An 18,951-nucleotide genomic window follows, 5' to 3' on the forward strand; every position below is an offset into this window, starting at 1 on the left:
ACGGAGTTTCACTCTGCCACCCAGGCTGCAGTGCACTGGTGTGATCTCGGCTCGCTGCAACCTCCAGCCTCCCGGGTTCAAGCTATTCTCCTGCCTCAGCCTCCATAGTAGCTGGGGTTACAGGCATGCGCCACCACGCCTGGCTAATTTTTTGTGTTTTTAATAGAGATGTGGTTTCACCATGTTGACCATGCTGGTCTAGAACTCCTGACTTCAGGTGATCCACCTGCCTCAACCTCCCAAAGTGCTGGGATTACAGGCATGAGCCACCACGCCTGGCACTTTTCAAGGCAAGGGCTGGTGTCCTTGCTGGCCTCTGGTGGCCTGGGTCACTTGTTTTGACCTGTCCTCCCATGGCAGGGGGCCACTCTGACCTCAGACACACAGTGCAGGGGCTGGCAGAAGTGGAGAGATCACTGCTCACCTTCCCTGCTCGCCCTGAAATTACTCCATTTAATTCGTTTACTCCCTGTCTCTTTCTGTCTCGTGCAGCTTCATTCCACAAGCCCCTCATGAATCTGCCACGGGTGAGTCCTTGCTCCAGTGCTGGGAGTTCAGACAAATCAGAAACAGTCCCTGTCCTTGAGAAAGTGACCACCGTCTGGTGGGAGAGACAGAAGTGATGGATCATGAAGTCACAGAGTCTGTGAGGGAGCCTGGACACAGCCCTCGATGGCACCAGTGAGCTCTGGAGACAGAGAAATGGGGAGGAATTCTGGGTAGAAGGACCTGCCCACACAAAGGCATGGAAGCTGGGACAGCCTGGGGGACTTGAAGGCCAGGCTGGGGAGCTGGATCCCCCACCCTGCTGGGAGCCATCTAAGGTACTGGAGCAGGGGAGTAACAAGCTCAGCTCGTTTTAGACGTTCTTTAAGCAATTCCACAGGAGAAGTTACTCATCTCGATGCAGAGCCTTGTGTTGGAAACAGATGTCACTACTGCCACCTCCACAGAGGGCCTCCTGGCTTTGGAAACAATTCCCGCCCGACAACTCAGATATAATTATGTCTGCAATCCCACCAAAATGCCACTTGATCGTTTCATTTTCGTAGCATGAGGAGGTGGGAAAATGAAGGCATCTGAGCCTGGCCCCTGACATGCAGCCCACCCCACCACCTCCCAGGAGAGGGGTGGACCTGCAGGGCCACAGAGCAGGATGGCAAGAGGAGAACAGTTCTCTCCTATCCCAGGGGTGTCTGACTCCTGGGGCCAGGCCTGCTCAAAGCAGGGGCAGGACAAGATAAGGCAGAGAGATGGGGAGGCCTGGGTCCAAATCTGAGCTCTGTCCCTGCAAGCTCTGTGGCCCAGGACAATGCACCTCCCCTCTCTGGGCTTCAACATCCTCAACTGTAAGATGGAGAGAAAAACAGCACTGGCTAGCAAAGACTGGGCTGCGTGCTGTGGGCCGGGCGCTGTGAGAACTTCAAGATCCAGGCCCGTGAGCGGAGCCATCCTAGCTAGCTCTTCACTCCCCATCTGCCTTGATTTTGTCACCTTCTGAGAGTGAGATTTGTGTTATCTGAGCCTCGGGTTGTAAGGATTAAATGAGATAATACTTAGAAAGTGCTCAGCACAGGGCCCGACCCAGAGTACTGTGCAGAACAGGATTCAAAATCCCCCATCGTAAAGATAGCAGAGGTGGTAGAGCTGGGATTCGAACTCAGGCCAATGGGACTTGGAGTGCAAGCTCTGACCACCACCACGCCTCTCCCACAATGCCTGCCTTACCTCCTCTCAAAGCAGTGGTAGGTGGAACAGGTGCCTATAACCCATCAAAGGGTGGCAGTGACTGGTGTCTGTCGGTCCCAGCCTGGTGACCAGTGCAGCAGCCCTGCCTGACAGATCACATACTGGTCCACCTCACCCTGTGCCCTTCCTCTTGGTGGACAGCTGTCTCGGCCCCAGACCTTGTTCCATCCAGTGTCCCTGACCAGGGTCCCCTTTCAGAACCCCTGGCTTTCTGATCGACCCAGGCCCAGCTGGCACAGCCAGTCATGCCAGGCCCGGCCACTGACAGGTGCTCCCAGATCTAAGCTGCTCCCAGCCCCCAGCAGTGGGCTCTACAGCTTATTTAGCACAGTGGGCTGCCTCCCTGTGGCCCTGGACACACAAACCCCTGGGAGTTCAACACTCACTGGGAGGAGCCACCCAGAAGTCCACTTGCTACCCTCTGCTGCCCCCAACTGGCGGGAAACTGCCCTGCGCAGACACCTCCATCTCTATCTGAACTCACCACCTGACAACTTGGTCTCTGGTCCCCGAGGAACCCCTCCAGCCCCTCCCCACCTTCTACTGCCAGGGCTGAGCCCTAGAAGTTCAGTCAGGGGTGATGTTGCTTTGGGGCCGTGATGGAGGGGTATGGAAGGGGGAGGGGTCTGCCCAGTTACCTGGGGCTCTGGAGGAAATGTGGGGTGGAAGGGCACCCCACACACAAGCAAGGGGAACAGGTGTGAACACTGGGGAATGTTCCCTTGTGCCAGGCACTGAGCCCGCACAGCCACCCTGTGGGGAGGGGTTCCTGCCCGTTTACAGATAGGGAAAGAGAGTGGGGCAACTTGCCTGAGCCATCCCACAGAAGGGAGCAGTGGCCAAGATTTTAATCCCACTCCATCCCTGGGTTTGGGGGACTATCCCTGGGAGAGGCCAGCACTGTACCCCCAGGACCCTGAGTGGGTGTGAAGAGAGGAAGAAAGGCCCCCACAAAGCATTCCACCTGCCAGTTACTGAACCTGGCAGGAATTGGGGTGGTGGCCTTTACACCTTAATGGGAACCAGTTCATCTGATTCTGTGCTGCCCAACAGGCTTAAGTGCAGAGCTGGGGAAATGAAGTTTGCAGGGATGGCCTACGGATGCATTTGGAAGACCCCAGGGCAGGGAGAGGAGGGGGTACTAAGGCTGGCTTGTTCCCTTCACTTCCATCCTTCCCACTCACACTGCCCAAGCCAAGCTGCCACTTGCCAAGGTAAGGCAGGAGATTCCAGGGATCCTTGAAATGGGCTCTTCCCTCTACTCCTGCACAAGGGCATTCTGAGCACAGATGTTTGGGGGTTGGAACAGGCTCCTGAGAACCTACTTAAGCAATTTGCTTGTCCCCCCCAACCCCATGCTGGATCCCCACCCAGTCTTGCTCTCTGCCCACTGAAGGAGCTCCAGACTCTCCTAGCCTGTTCAAGTATGCTGCACTCCATGTCTGCTCTGGCCTACTCTGGCCTACCTCACCTCCCTTGATGAGGACCTCATACTCCTGTTAATATGGCCTTAGATCCCATCTGCTCTGTTCATTGCCATGGATCTCTTGTCACTTCCATTCCAGCCACTTCCTCACATTTCAGCCCCCAAACTGCTCTCATTTCCTGCTGTCATTTGCCCATGCTGTTTCCCATGTCCTGGCCTTTGCCTGGAATGTCCTTTCCCCTTCACCTGCCTGGAAATTACTTCACCAAGTCCCGGCTGACCCTTCTGTATTTCTGCAGGTAGCAACTACGTTTTCATCCTCTTTGTGTCCTCAGTGACTGGCATAGGCCCTGACACATAATTGGTAGTGATGACAAATGTATTGCAAGAAAGAATAAAGAAAGGCAAAAGGAGAGAAGAAAGTAAGTTCGTTCACACCACGGCAAGACTCACAGACCAGAGCTGGGCTCCCACCCCTGCCACCCACCAGCTGTAGACCTGCTGAGGCCAGGCCCTTCTCCTCCCTGAGCCTGGGTTCCTCAACTGCAAAACGGAGCTAATGAAACCGCCTTCCTGTGTATTAATGGGGTGGGGAGACAGCCTCCCAACCCTACCAATACTGCAGCAGTCCCACCTCTGTCCCAGGCCTCAGTCTGGCCTGGTATTGGACTTAGGAGGCTCCAAGACCCCCTGTCCCTAGACTCCTGCCCTGAAGACCATCCCTGCCCCACCCTGGCCACCCTGGACAACTCCTGAGTCCCACCTTCCAACACTCCCTCTGCAGAAAAGGGGGACGCCCCCCGCGGAAGGCAGACACAGACCAAAATGACAGTAATACCTTTTGGGTTTGAATAGCTTAATACCAATCAGGCTCCATGAAGGTCAGGGATGGAGGGGGTGAGGGTGGAGGGGGTGGAGGGGGCAGGGTTTGCTCTCCCACCACCCCGCCCATCTGCTGAATACACGCCAGGTGCTGGGTCAGGAGACTGACTCACAGAGCGGAACTAAGCAAATTCCTCATAATTCAAGGAGAAAACTGGGGAGTCCATGGTGGGACCCCACCCAGGAGTCCAGCACTACCGCCCTGTTACAGCCAGGGCTGCATGGCTGACATCCCTCCGCTGGTTGATGGGCCACAAACATAAATATGTCCCAAGTGAATGACCATCTGAGATGGACCCGCAGCAGCCTGGGCCAGTGGAGGGAGCCCCAGCAAGTATCCTGGGCAAGCCGCTCTTCTGCAGGCCTCAGTTTCCCCATATACCCTGGGACAGATCTGGATCGTCTCATCTGTGAGCCTGGCTGGCTTTTCTGTTCCCCACCCCAACAGCCACTCGGAGCCTCCGTAGCTTGGAAGGGGCACAAATGGGGGATAGCGAGGCCAACTCTGCAGGGAGCAGAGAATGCCCCCTCCTGGACCTTAAGTCATGCATTCCTCCTTCAGGCAGCCCCCAGCCCAAACTTCAGGTGCCTCTGCAGTTGGGGCTGGGGCCTGGCGGCCAGGAGGGGGCAGTGTGTAGATGAGCAGGAGGGAGCTGTCCGGGGCTCCAAAGGCAGTTGGACCAAAGAACACCCATTCCCCCCAGGAAATGTGATGGGGGCTGGGAGAAGGGCTCAGCTCAGATGGGGTGGCTGATGTCCAGGTGCTGGGAGGAAAGGACGGGAAGGAGTAAGGGGTGAGGACTACTGGATGTGGGGGAGAAGGACAGAGACCTGGGCTCAACTCCAGGCCCTACCCTAGACATGCTGTGTGACCTCAGGAAAGGACCCTCCCTACTATGATTCTCAGTCCCTCCTCTGTATAGGGAAGGGTTGAACCAGTTAATTTCCAACAGCCTTTCCATGGTGACATAGGCGGGAGGGTCACCCACTAGCTTGCATGTTTGTGTTCACATGCCTGTTTCTTGTGTTTGTGTGACAGAAAGACAGTTGAAACACGGCAAGGATGCGGGGAGGCTACAGGAGTGGGAAGAGGGGTGAGCAGCTGGGAAACCTGAGGTCCACAGCCCAGAGGTCTACTGCTACCTCCACTCACGGCCATCATCCACTGTGGTTCTTGTGTCCTGCAGGAGAAAGTCCAAAGGCTTTAGCTCACCCACCAAGGTCTCTCACTCTTCTCTCCAGGCCCTGAACTCATCCAGCACTCTAATCACACAGGGTCATTAGTTTGTTTCTATTCACTTCACTAACTGAAATACTCTTCTCCCTTGGTTCCCGATGAACTCCTATACACCCCTCAAAGCCCAGCCCCAAAAGTCCCTCCTCTAAGAATTCCCTGTCCTTCCTGGCCAGAGATAACTGCTCCTTGTTCTGTCACAGGGTGTGCACAACCAAGCACCCAATAAAAGTGAGTTGTTGAAAGAAACCAAAGACCTGCTCCTAGAAGCATCCGCAATCAACCCAATATTGAGTCTATCTGCAGTTTGTGCCAGCCCCCTGGGCCTTCCCCTCCCTGACACTTCTCCTTCTCCATCTCGCAAAAAATATCCCTGAGACCTAATTTCAGCTAAACCTTCAAACACGAGTCTCCACTTTCAACTTCTCGAGGAGGAATCAATTGGCTGTCAAGTTTCCCAGAGCCTCTGCCACCTCGCACACCCCGGGTCTGCCAGCCATCCTCAAGGTTGATGGGAGGGGTGGGGGCAGAGGAAGGAGGGAGGGAGGAAGGAGAGAGGGAGGAAGGACCCAGCCCGCAACAGGGAAGGTTGGGGCTGGGGAAGGGGTCAGGCTGAGGAGCTAGTGGGGAGACCAGGAAGAGTCATCAGTTTTTTGCCTCCCAAATCAAACCACAGCTCCTCTGCCATGGAGTGGCAGGAGAGACAGAACAGCACACTGTTGCTGCTAAGGAGCCCAGGGCCTGGGGAAGCTGGGTGGGCACATGCAAAGCCCCCAGACCCAGCCTGACCATTGGTCTATGTGGATCCAGCGCCCCAGCATGCTGCCTGCCACCCTTCCCTCCTTCCCTTCCAGGAGATGCTACTGGCACAGAGCAGACAGATCTGGGTTTGAATCTCAGGAATCTGAGAGCTGATGGCCACAGACGCACAGGAAGCCTCTCTAGTCATCTACTCCCAGGCCCCTTCTCCCATCCTCATTCAAGGCCCCCTATAACCTGCAGAGCACATGCCAGCCTTGTAGCACTGTGTCGTCCTGGAGAGTCACTCCCCTACCCTCCAACTCTCCCCAAAGGAGGGAGGGAGTTGTCACAGGTGGGCAGAAAAGTTCCATTCCTGGCCAAGCCACAAAGCTGGTATGAGGCTGTGCAGGGCCTGAAACCCGGGTCAGGGAACTCTCTAGAGCCCATTATCTTAGCTACTGCACCAGAACATTTAAGCACCTATTTATGCCCAAACTGTACGCTACCTTACAAAGTCCATCCCCCACATTTCACAAAAGGGGAAACTGAGGCTCTCCCAGGGTCACAAGGTCTCCAAGAGCCATGGGCGGGACTAGCACTGAGCCTTCAATGTCCTGCAGAGTGGCTGCAGGTCCTTGGCTGACTCACAAAATGAGGAGGCGTGGCATGTGAGGGTGTAAACAACCCAGGCTCCTGAACCGCTGTCAGCTGCGTGGTGACCTCTGACAAGCCCTTCCCAGGCCTCAGTTTCCATGGAGAAAGTGGACAGGATGAGCCTTGTAGACTTTACATACACCCTGACTCATTGATTCTCCCAAAGAAGCACCCCTGTAAGAAATGCTGACATCCCACCATCTGGGTTTGAAATGGCAGTGAAGGTGGCAGTTATTCCAGTACATCCTGTAGCATCTCCCCTGCCTCCCCGAGGCAAAACCATGTTTCCCGGGTTCCCTCGAGGGTCTACACAGAGCAAAAGTCAGCTGAGCACGTGAAGACGTAGCTTTTGGGAGCCTGTAAGTGAACAAGTGTGTGCTACGGGCTAGGGGAGGGAGGCGGGTGCTTCTGGCCCTGCACAGGGTCTGTGTGAGGGTCTATCTCCAAGGCCCAGGCCAGGCTCACCTTTGACCTTCCGCCAAACACCTTGTCCTCTGCCTGTACTCCAACCCTCCTAGATCTTTACTGATGTTTTACAGCCAAAAATGGAAACCCGATTCAGATGGTAATGATGGATTTCATCCATTAAGCACCCACCATGGGTCAGACCTGGGCGACCACATTCACCAAGTCCACAGTCCAAGCAAAGTCTGTCATTCCATATTTTACTGTCAAGAACACGAGGCTCGGAGAGGCTGAGTGGCTACTGAGATCACATGGGTCATGGAAGAGCTGGGATTTGAACCCAGATCCCCACCTCTGAGTTCTCCAGTCCCCCCGCCAGCTCCCAGCACCCAGCCCAGAAGAGAATCTCGAATCACACCCCTTAAAGACCAACGTGCCCAGAAAAGGACACAAAACATAAATGTCTGGCAGTCCTGACTCAGCAGCTGAGTGACACCAGCTAAAGAATTTCACCTCTGAACCTCAGTTTCCTCACCTGTGAAATGGGCACACTAATAGTGCCTCCCCTAGAGGGTTGCCATGAGAAGTGGGCAAAGTGACCACCTTGAACATGCTCTCCATACTGCAGACCCTAACAGGGCAGGTGGGACTGTGAGTTGAGTCCCAGGTAGCTCGAGGTTCCCCAGGCTGGCTCTGACTCTGACTCTGACTCTGACTGAAGGTGGTTTCTACCCTGAGAGACAGAGCAGAGACACCACTACAGGGAAAATACCAGTCCTAGCTGTCAACTGGAGCTGCAAATTATAACAACTTTAAAGTGTGATCATACCCCTATTAGAGCAACTCAGGAAAGGGAAACAGGTGGAAAAATGATGCTGATGGGGTTGTGGGAGGGTGTGGGGCAATGGATCCTCCTCCTAGCCTGAGGATGGGTGTGCTTCATGCCCTGGGGTTAGAGAGACCTGGGTTCGAATCTTGGTTCCGCCACTTAGTAGCAGTTGGAGCTTGGGCAGCAAGTGACTTTCTCTCTCGGAACCTGTTTCCTCACCTGGGAAATGGGGTAACCAATGTTTCCGCTGTAGGTCTGTCTCCTGGATGAAGAGAGATCAGGTAGGCTGGGAGTGGTGGCTCACACCTGTAATCCCAGCACTTTGGGAGGCCAAGGTGGGAGGATCACCTGAGGTCAGAAGTTCGAGACCAGCCTGGCCAACACGGGGAAACCCCATCTCTACTAAAAAATACAAAAATAGATGGGTGTGGTGGCGTACTCCTGTAATCCCAGCTACTCGGGGGGCTGAGGTAGGAGAACGGCTTGAACCTGGGAGGCAGAGGTTGCAGCGAGCCAAGATCACACCACTGCACTCCAGCCTAGGTGACAGAGCAAGATTCTGTCTCAAAAAAAACCAAAAACAAGCAAACAAAAAACAAAACAAAACAAAACAAACAGATCAGGGATGTAGGACAGTGAGCCCAGTGCCTGGTACACAGTAGGCACTTCATCAATGGAGGCAGCTACTATTACTAATTATTATTAGTCATCGTTCCCTAGGCCCCCCTTGAAGGTCCACCCTGCCTGCTGTGGCCCCAGGGATCCACAGAGATCAGAACTTGGCCTTCGCTCCAGCTGATAGGAGTGGGGGTCACCCTGGCCCCAGCATCCAGGCGCTCCCTGCAGGCTGGAGACCAGCTTCCTGGGAACCCCTGGCCAAACCCAGGGCCACAACCCTCACTCCTCTCAGTGCAGGCTTCCTCCTCATTGCCCACAGGGTCAACCCCCAGCTGGGGACTCAGAATCACCTCCTGGGGGAAGCTTGTCAAAATGCAGATTGCCAGGCCCTGCCCTGGCCCAATGGACTGAAATCTTAAAGAAGGACAATAAGCTAGTTTTTAAGGCATTGTTATAACATATCGACAGTGGGGAGAATCAATGGCCCTGGGGAAAGCCCCATCCTTTTGGCCTGGTACTGGAGGTTCCATGTGACCTCCACTCAGCCAGGCTTCCCAGTCTCACCCACCCTGTCCTCCAGATCCCCTCAACTCCAGCTCCGCCAAGCATTTCTGCATGCCACGAACACATCAGCCCTCGACCTTATGAGCTCACATTCTCATGCTGACATTAAGTACTAGGAAAGAGAAGAGCAGGCTGCTGTGATGGGGAAAACCAAGAGGGCTTCCTGGAGGTGTGTGGTCAGGAGCTGATATCTAAGCTGATGCCCAAGGGATGAGGCGCCAGCCCTATGGCAAGCAGAGGAAATTTCTAGGGTGCCTCCATACCTTTGCAACTGCTGTTCCCCCTCTCTGGAAGTCTCTCTCCCTCTCTGTCCTTGCCTAGCCATTTTCTATGGATCCTTCAAGATGCAGCTCAAAAGCCAGCTCCCGTGGGACCCCCTCGGGAATTGCCAGTCATTTCCAGCTCCCCTGGAGCCCCTATATGATGCTATCCGGTGACAGCCAGGCCTGCACACTCTCTGTTCTCGCCACCGAGAACCCTCTTTCCTCTGCTCGCACACAGCAGGCATGACAGAAAAACTAATGAGCGAATGAATGGATGAACAACCCATCCAACGTCCACCTGCCCTACAGACCTGAGCTCCCTGGAGAAAGGAATGTGTCTATGTCATCGCTGCGTTTCTGGTGCCTGGGACAGCCCTAGAGAGAAGTACACACAGTAATGCTCCTGAATGAGGGAGCGGAGGGACCCAAAACTCTGGGGGGGGGGGTGGTGTGTGTGTGTGTGTGTACACACAGCAATGCAGAAGGGCGTGAACAGTCAGCCGTTAAGGGTCACTGGGGTCTGTTTCCATAAAGCTGTTTAGATTTGTAATTTTTAAAAAGTCTGTGTGCTGGTGGGGAGGACTCAGTTCAATAGCTACGATATACAGTCTGTGTTTTGTCGGTTCTAAGCCATTGTCAATTGTAAGATACAGCATCATTTTATGTATCGCCAAGAAAGATTTAAATTATGGTATGCCATGAGAGGTGTTAAAATACATGGAAACAAAAACAGTGTATCTTTTCAGGGTTGCAGAAGCACAGTGTGTGTGCGCCCTCAAGGGTACATTTATCCAAACTAACAAGAGCCTCTTCTCTTCCTGGGCCAGCTCAGCGCTAGGCCCCATAGCTTTCAGTGCTGTCTGTCCTCCACCTGCCCCCTCCCTCTCAGGATGGGACCCCCCATGTGGCCCCTGGGGCCAGGGCTGAGCCACGGAGATGGGAGCAGCTGAGGGATTGGATACCTAGAGCAAGGGAGGCCGGATGCTCTCCGGGTCCATGAGGCTCCAGGAAGGGGGGGCCGTGGGGTCGCAGAGCAGCACCCCGGGCGAGGTGGTGATGGTGGTGGCAGTGGCGGTGGTGGTGACGCAGAGATAGTTACCGTGACCCGGAACGGCGTGGCGGCCGAGGGCTCCATGCTGGGGCTCTTCTCGGAGAGGCTGCCGGGCAGGCTGCGCCGAGAGCCCGGCCTTTCTTGAGGCGACTCTGCCAACAGAGGAGAAGAGAGAGGTTGAACAAGAACAGCCAAGGCCACACAGCTAGGACCTCCTGCCACACCCATCGCAGCCAGGACAACAGACAAACTGACCCCTAGAAAATGATCCAGGCACTATGGAAAAGTCTGGCAGTTTCTCCAAAAAATTAAAAATACAAGTGCCACATGACCCAGCAATTCCACTCCTGGGTATAACCCAAAATAACTGAAAACAAGTACTCAAATACCTGTATGCAAATGTTCACAGCAGCCAAATGATGGAAACCCAAGTGTCCATCAGCAGAAGAATGAACACACACACAGTATTGACATGCAAGGGAACACCATTCTGCTCTAAAAAGGAATGAAGTTCTGATGCAAGCTGTAACATGATGGGACCTTGAAAACATTACGCTGAGAAACCCAAGAGGACATATTTTGTATTATCCCATTTATATGAAATATCTAGAAGAGGCCAATTCGTAGAGACAGAAAGTAGATTTGAAGTTAGCAGAGGCTGAAGAGAGAGGGGATCAGGAGTTATGGCTTAATGGTACAGAGTTTCTGTGAAGGGTGATGAAGAGTTTTAGGAATTGGATAGTGGTGATGGTTGCAGGACATTACAAATGGATTTCATGCCACTGACTTGTACACTTAAAACTAGTTAAAATGATAACTTTTATGTTTTATATATTTTATCATACCTTTTTAAAAAGGGGGAAAAAAGGCCTAGCGCTGTGGCTCACTCCTATAATCCCAGCACTTTGGGAGGTTGAGACAGGAGGATCACCTGAGGTCAGGAGTTTGAGACCAGCCTGGCCAACATGGTGAAACCCTGTCTCTACTAAAAATACAAAAATTAGCCAGGTGTGGTGTCATGCACCTGTAATCCCAGCTACTAAGGAGGCTGAGGTGGGAGAATCACTTGAATCTGGGAGGCGAAAGTTGCAGTGACCCGAAATCATACCACTGCACTCCAGCCTGGGCAACAGAGTGAGACTCTTGTCTCAAAAAAAAAAAAAAAAAAAAAAAAAAAAGCGGGGGAAAGATTCCCCTAAACCCCTACTCCTTGTAATGTGGTGGGCTCCCTGTCACTGGAGGCATACAAGCAGACAGATAACAGCCATTTCCTGGGATGCCACACTTGGGGAGCTTGATGACTTCTCAAGTTTTCTGTTTGTTTTACAGACAAGGTCTCACTCTTTCACTCAGGCTGGAGCGCAGTGATGCAATCATAGCTCACCCAGCCTAGAACTCCTAGGCTCAAGCAATCCTACTGCCTCAGCCTCCTACCAAGTAGCTGGGACCACAGGTGCACCCCACCACACCTACCTAATTTTTTAAAAAAATTGTAGAGATGGGGTCTTCCTTTGTTGCCCAAGCTGGTCTCAAACTCCTGGCCTCAAGCAATCCTCCCACCTTGGCCTCCCAAAGTGCTGGGATTACAGGGCTCAGTAACTGTGTCAGCCCCCATGTTTTTTCAAACATGAGAATCTGTGACTTCTGGCTTCCAGTTCAGACCTTATTTTCCAGAGGCTGTAAACTTCGGAGGCCTACAGAGGCCAGCAGGAAATCCAGAATCCAGGAAAGCAGCCAGCCACTCAGCACTAACTGGTTAACTGCTACATCACAAGGAGGGGCTCGGGGTAGCCATCGCTTCCATGGTTCAACAGAGGCTGATAATCTGGGTTTTTCAAACTATGAAGTATTCTGATTCTTAAATGGTGACAGCTCATTGAAAACTTTTAGCCACAGCCTGCGCACACCTACATAAAACCTCCTGAGTCTGTCCAACCTGCCAACATGGCCACTTTCCTCACTGGTTCCCCCACAACAGTGTGGCACCAGCTGCCTCTTTGCCATTGCTCCAGAGGTGGCCCCCAACAGAGGACTCTCTTCCTACTACCCTTCCCCAGCCTGGTCCATCCTGCAGTCCCTGGAGGAGGTGCTGGGTGACCCCCTCTACCTCCAGCTCTTGCCTCCCTTTTGGCTCCTATAGCAATAACTAGATCTGAGTCTCCTATCAACGCTCTCATTTGCAGTATGTGTGCGTGTGTGAGTGTGTGTGTATGTGTGTGTCTGCAGAACTCCTAACGCCCACGCCTAAGCTGGCTGCCTCTCCACCTCCCAGCACCCTGCATGGAGCCTGGTGCGTGGGGGGTGCCTGGGAAAGACCTGTTGACTCACAAGGGAAAAAAAGGACAGGGCAGAGGTTTCCCTGGTAGGTGTGAACACACAGGGGTGTGGAATGAGACAGGAATGCCCAGACAAACACACTTGCATGTTTATATTCATGCAGATTCTCCAATGTGTACACTCCCAGACCCACCCCAGGTACACATTGAGCAGGGGATGTGTGCACACACACAGGCCAGGTGACGTGGGGTTCACACAAGGAGCAGACTTTCCAGAAGGCAGAACAGGATGCTGGGGCTCTGTGTGCTTTCCAGGTCATTCCCTCCACACAGTCACATGGACAGGAGTCCACAAAAGCACAGGCTCCATCCTGAGCCTTGGCCCATGGCCAAGAAGGCAAAGCCATCCTGAGACTGGTTCAGGCCCGCTGACCTCCAGGCAGGCCTGGGGCAGGCATTGACACCAGGTCCAGACCATCCAGCCCCAGGCGCCTCTTCCAGAAAAGCTCCCTTCCCACATGGCTTATCCTCAGCCTGGCGCCATCCGTCTCTTAAGGCCCTTGCTCTTCCCGCACGGTGCTTCCTACTTAGAACTTTCCTTGGACCTCCTCCTCCACAATCTCTCTAGTCACACTCAAGGGATAACCACTCTTTCTGGAGGTTTTGCTAGGAAAATTCTTCCCATGCTTTCCTGTGTGCCTTCATCTCTCACCCCTTCGCACCACCCACCTGGAGCACCCTCCTGTGCTCTGTGACAGCACATGCCACCTCCCTCTGGGAGGCTGTCACCCATAACCTATGTCCTACCTGCTACACTCAGCCAAGCTGCCAATGACTAGAGCAGAAGCTAGGCTCAGGGTGCAGTCACCAGCCCAAGGTCACAGGGCTACTGAGCACTAGAGCAAGAATGAGGGTCTAGTGTGTCTGGACGGAGTCCATGGCTCCTTCAGCCCTGAGTCCCATGGGTCCCAACACCCAGCCAAGGGGCCAACACATAGGAGGTACTCAGGACTTAGTCTCGGGATGCAAACCTTAGCCAGAGGCAGACCCCCGGGTTCAGCAACCTCTCCTAGGGAAAGTGGTAGAAGTGGGAGATGGGCAGTGCCAGGCACAGTCAGGACCCTGAGCCCGAGTGCTTCTAATGCCCTCAACACCCTCAGAAAGAAGGGACTCCTCACCCTGGTACCCAAGGTCATTCTACCTTACACAACTCTCTGGCTTTTCTTGCTAACCCTCTTCGCTGTACCTGCCACGATGTAGGAATGTCCCACCTCCACACCTTTGCCCATGCTCTCCCCTCTCCCTAGCATTCTCTTCCCTGGAATGGCTTCCTGTGGGAACTGTCATCCTTTGAGCTCTGGGGCAATGCTGGGGGCGCCCAGATCACTTTAGGCAGAATGACTCACAACCCCGCACATCAGTCAGCCTTGCAGACTTGCTCCTTGGCGTCTCGGCAGGAAGATGGGTTGTCTGTTTCCCACCCCCACCCAGAGCCAGGCACCCTGCAGTGCTCAAAGTTCCTCCATCAAACCAACAAACACGGGGTACCCACTGCAGTTATGGAACCTGGCTGGCAGAGTCAGGCTGCCCCACAGGGGTCTTGGGATCACCAGGACAACAGGAGCTGGAGCTTCCAGGAACTACCCTCCCTCACCTGACACACATACACACACACACACACACCCCCCCCCCCCCCCCTGGCCACAGCTTTACACTTTCCTGGGTAGGTGGGCCCTCACCACTGTAGGCAAGAGGCACATGGAGTCCCCTGGTAGAACGCTGGGTGCCCAGTGAGGATGTCTTTCCACTGAGACCAACACCGATGCCCAGAATCCTGCCTCTTGCCTCCTGGGTCTGAGCAGGAAGCTCTCAGAGGCTGCTTGGTCCAACCTCCCATCTGATAGATGATGAAGCTAAGACCAGAAGGAAAGAAACATGTGCATGATCCCCTCAACAACAGGTCTATAGAAAAGAGTGCTTTCGGCCAGGTGCAGTGGCTCACGCCTGATATCCCAGCACTTTGGGAGGCCGAGGCGGGCGGATCACGAGGTCAGGAGATCGAGACCATCCTGGCTAACACGGTGAAACCCCGTCTCTACTAAAAATACAAAAAAATTAGCCGGGCGAGGTGGCGGGCGCCTGTAGTCCCAGCTACTCGGGAGGCTGAGGCAGGAGAATGGCGTGAACCTGGGAGGTGGAGCTTGCAGTGAGCCGAGATCTGGCCACTGCACTCCAGCCTGGGAGACAGAGCGAGACTCTGTCTCAAAAAAAAAAAAAGAAAAAAGAAACGAAAAGAGTGCTCCCAAAATAGTCTAAAACGTCCATTCAGAAGCCCTGGCTACACCCCTCCACCTGAGAAGATAGGAAGGCAAGGAAGGAGCCCAGGGGGGCGGAGGATAGGCGCCCACTCTCCCTCCTGCACAGGGTGGCTGGCTCTCCCCCCTGACCTCCCCACTCTCCCAGCCCACACCAGGGCAAGGCCTGCACTCCATACAAAGCTGGAGGGGAACCTGGGGCACCTTCCCAGGTGTCTCCTGTGTGGCCCCTAGTTCCATTCTCCACCTCTCTGCACACTGCCTTCTGCTCCAGGGTACTGGCCTGTACAGACTCTATTATCTGAGCTTCTAGACCCTCAGCTTCCATGTGGTTTGACCAAAGAGGAGCCCTGGCAAGAGATGAGGGGAGGGAGGAGAGTCGTCTGGGCTGCCTGCCTCCTCCACGGAAGGTCCAGCCACCATCAGGATGACCTTCTCTTCTGGACCTTTTCTTCCCAGCAACCACGCTCTCCCCTCCTCCGCAGGGCCTCAGGGAAGCAGCCCCTGCTGTCCCTAGCTTTGGGGTCCTGTACTGCCCCTGTGGTTCCCAAGGCCTGCCCACACCTTCGTAAGCAGCCCCTCTATTAAACGCTCCTCTAATCACCATAGTCTGAGGCACCACCTGCTTTTCTCCAAACCCCGAACTGATCCGCCAGGTGGGAGCTCAACTGCCTGGGAGTCACCCATGGAGCTGATGGGACCTCCTTTATCCACAGATGGGGAAATCAGGCCCTGAGAGGAGCTGTGGTGTGCCCGTGGTCACACTGAACATCAAGGGCAGAGTCTGGGCCAGGCCAGGCTCTCTCCTGACCCGACACCCCAAACACCTTCCCCAAGGAGCCAGCCGCCTGCCGTAAGCTCTAAACACAAAGTTAACAAACACATGGATCGCTGGGTTTCTCAATGTTTTTTCATTGTCGCTCTCCCTTAAAAGTCTTCTTAGACACTTTTTTCCTAATTTCCCCTCCATAAAATTTTAATATCACAGACATACAGCATCTTTTATGCGCTAAATGTATATACTGGGCTTTGTACAGAAAGGTTTTTTTTTTTCATCTTCCAGTCCAAGAACCAACTTTTTGCCCACTTGGGGGCAATCTTACCTCCGCTGAGAATGCATGTTCTGGACCCTTTCAGATGTAATCCCACAGGACAACCTGGGCAGCTCTGTAGTGAGTCCACTTTCCAGATGGGGAAACTAAGTTCCTAGAAGCAAAAGTGACTTCCTCTAAAAGTCCTCCAGGGAAGAAGCAAGAGTATATGCTGAGAGTCCCTTAAACTGCCCCCAAACCCCCACTTCCAGCCCCAGAGAAGGTGGAGGAGACATGGAGCATGGGGTCGGGTGAGGGGCCAAGCTGACACCAGGAGCGGGGATTCAACCCTCACTCTGCTGTGTGACTCCATGGCTGCCCCTTTCCCTCTCTGAGCTGATTTCATCAATCTAATGGTCAGGGAGTAAGAGCAATGGTCATCTCCAGTCCTTGGCACCAAGTAAAAACACACACACCCTCTATTTTAAACAGGAAAAGAAGGCAGGGAACCGACCCTAAGTCCTAATTCTGGACCCTGGGAGTTCAGCCTTGGGGTCCTAGGCCCCAGCATGCTGCCTTTGGCCTTTGATTTTGTAGAAAATCTTTTCTAATTTGGGCAAACAGACACTGGGAGGCCTGGCCTCATGGTCCCATAGGTCTAGCACCACAGCTGGTGCCAGTAGAAACCCAGAGAGGTTAAGTGAATCTGTTAAGATCACACAGTATGAAGGTGGCATTCCTAGGGCTAGATCATGGGAAGGGAGACCCAGCCGATCTCTTAAGAGCCCGCCCCAGACCTCTGAGCTTGATCCAGGAGTCTTTCCTCCTCAGCCCAGACTCATTGTGTGACTTCTGTGTGACCTCTCAGTCACCTAGTCTGCAAAATTAGGCATGGGACCAGCTGATCCTGGATCCCCTTTCCACTAGGAGGCTGTCCTCCTATTGGAGGACATTTACCAGGCTGTCTTCCTATTTACCAGGCTGTCTTCCTATTCTTGGAAGCCACAGCCGGAGAAATGCATTTTAACCTTCATATGTTTGCAAAAAATAAATAAAATCAGTTTCATTCAAATGCTGCTGGCTTGGTTACCATGGATACCACCTAATCATGAAGGATGACTGTTACTTGTTCCCATGGAAACATGGCGGCCTGAGGAACATCCTGTAATTTCAGACAAGACACCAAATTTCAGTTGTCGGGTTGCACTGCCCAGATCTTAATGCTTAAAAGCAGGTAGAGGCAGCAACCTCTAACGCTAGTGTCAGGAGAAAAGAAGTTGGCAAGGGTGTAGAACGAGGAGGTGTTGGACAGGGGTGTCCCTGTGTCCTCGGCAGTGATCGGGAAAATGCAAATTAAAACTCTCAGATGCCATTTCATACCTTTTGGAAAGGTCCTAGGCCAGTCCATAATTTAAAAGAAATTAATTAAAAGAAATGAAAAAGAAACCAGTCTAGAAATTAAAAAGAACTGACTCCAAATGTTGGCAGACAGGCACATTACACTTTCATCACTGCTGGTGGAGTGAAAAGGGCTTGAAGAACAATTACACAATAGCCAGTAGAAACCGACAACACATATGTGCTAGGGCCAGAACCTTCCTTCCTACACATCCAGTCTAGAAAACTGCTTCATCCTGCACACGTGGAGATCTGCACAAAGATACTGACCGCAGCACTCTTTGTAGCAGAGAAAAGTTAGAAGTAACCTAAATGTCCACCAATAGGGGAACAGTCATTCAGTAGAACATCACACAGCAAGGAAGGGGGGGATAGTATTCACATGGAACACAATGGCACTACAAAGGGCCTAGAGCTATAGAGATCAACATGAAGAAAACTCAGAAATATGACGTTCAGTAAAAAAAAATCAGTTGCAAAAGGAAACACTGTGTAATCCACTTATACACCTTTTTTTTAACAAGAATGTTCATAGCAGCTTTATTTTTAATAGCCCCAAAACTGGAAACAACCAAACCTCCTTCTACAGGTGAATGGTTAAACTGTGCTGCATCCAGGATGAGTAAGGCAGAATGACGGTACCCCAAAGAAGTCCACACTCTAATTCCCAGAACCTGTGAATGTTGCCTTACGTGGCAAAAGAAGCTTGGCAGATGTGGCTGAGGTTAAGGATTTTGAGATGGGAGATTATCCTGAATTATCGAGGTGAGAATAATCTAATGATATGAGTTTGTTGTTGTTGTTGTTTTGAGATGTATTCTAGGTCGGTCACCCAGGCTAGAGTGCAGTGCTGCAATCTCAGCTCACTGCAACCTTCACCTCCCGGGTTCAAGGAATTCTCTTGCCTCAGTCTCCTGAACAGCTGGGATTACAGGCATGCACCACCATGCCTGGCTAATTTTTGTATTTTTGGTTTCTTTTTTTTTTTTTTTTTGAGACGGAGTTTCGCTCTGTTGCCAGGCTGGAGTGGAGTGGCATGATCTCGGCTCACTGCAACCACCACCTCCTGGGTTCAAGTGATTCTCCTGCCTCAGCATCCCATGTAGCTGGGACTACAGGTGTCCGCCACCATGCCCAGCTAATTTTTGTATTTTTAGTAGAGACGGGGTTTCATCATGTTGGCCAGGATGGTCTCGATCTCTTGACCTCGTGATCCTCCCACCTCAGCCTCCCAAAGTGCTTGGATTACAGGCCTGAGCCACTGCGCCCAGCCTAATTTCTGTATTTTTAGTAGAGACAGGGTTTCACCATATTGGCTAGGCTGGCCCCAAACTCCTGATGTCAAGTGATCCACCAGCCTCGGTCTACCAAAGTGCTTGGATTACAGGCGTGACCCACTGTGCCTGGCCAAATGATATGCATTCTTAAATGTGGAAGAGGGAAGCAAGAAGGTGAGTCAGAGAAATGTGATTAGGAAAGAGGCAGGAGAAACTCTAAGCCTGAGAGGAATTCCAT

The 18,951-nt window shown here is 52.9% G+C and overlaps 2 protein-coding genes across 10 annotated transcripts in view; both read right to left on the reverse strand.

Moving 5' to 3' along the window:
• The window catches only part of MORN5 (MORN repeat containing 5), a 632,826-nt gene that overhangs the window by 495,109 nt on the left and 118,766 nt on the right, over positions 1 to 18,951 (reverse strand). The window lies entirely within an intron of this gene.
• The window catches only part of DAB2IP (DAB2 interacting protein), a 216,683-nt gene that overhangs the window by 95,086 nt on the left and 102,646 nt on the right, over positions 1 to 18,951 (reverse strand). For 8 of the 9 annotated variants that reach the window (XM_050761876.1, XM_050761879.1, XM_050761880.1 and 5 more), the window contains exon 2: positions 10,465 to 10,568. In XM_050761876.1, the coding sequence (XP_050617833.1) occupies positions 10,465 to 10,568 (104 nt within the window). Of the gene's footprint in view, positions 1 to 10,327; positions 10,569 to 18,951 lie in introns of those variants that run through there. The other variant, XM_050761882.1, reaches the window with a different exon arrangement.

This window comes from Macaca thibetana, chromosome 15 (genome assembly GCF_024542745.1).
Source record: "Macaca thibetana thibetana isolate TM-01 chromosome 15, ASM2454274v1, whole genome shotgun sequence".
Classification (NCBI taxonomy): Eukaryota; Metazoa; Chordata; class Mammalia; order Primates; family Cercopithecidae; genus Macaca; species Macaca thibetana.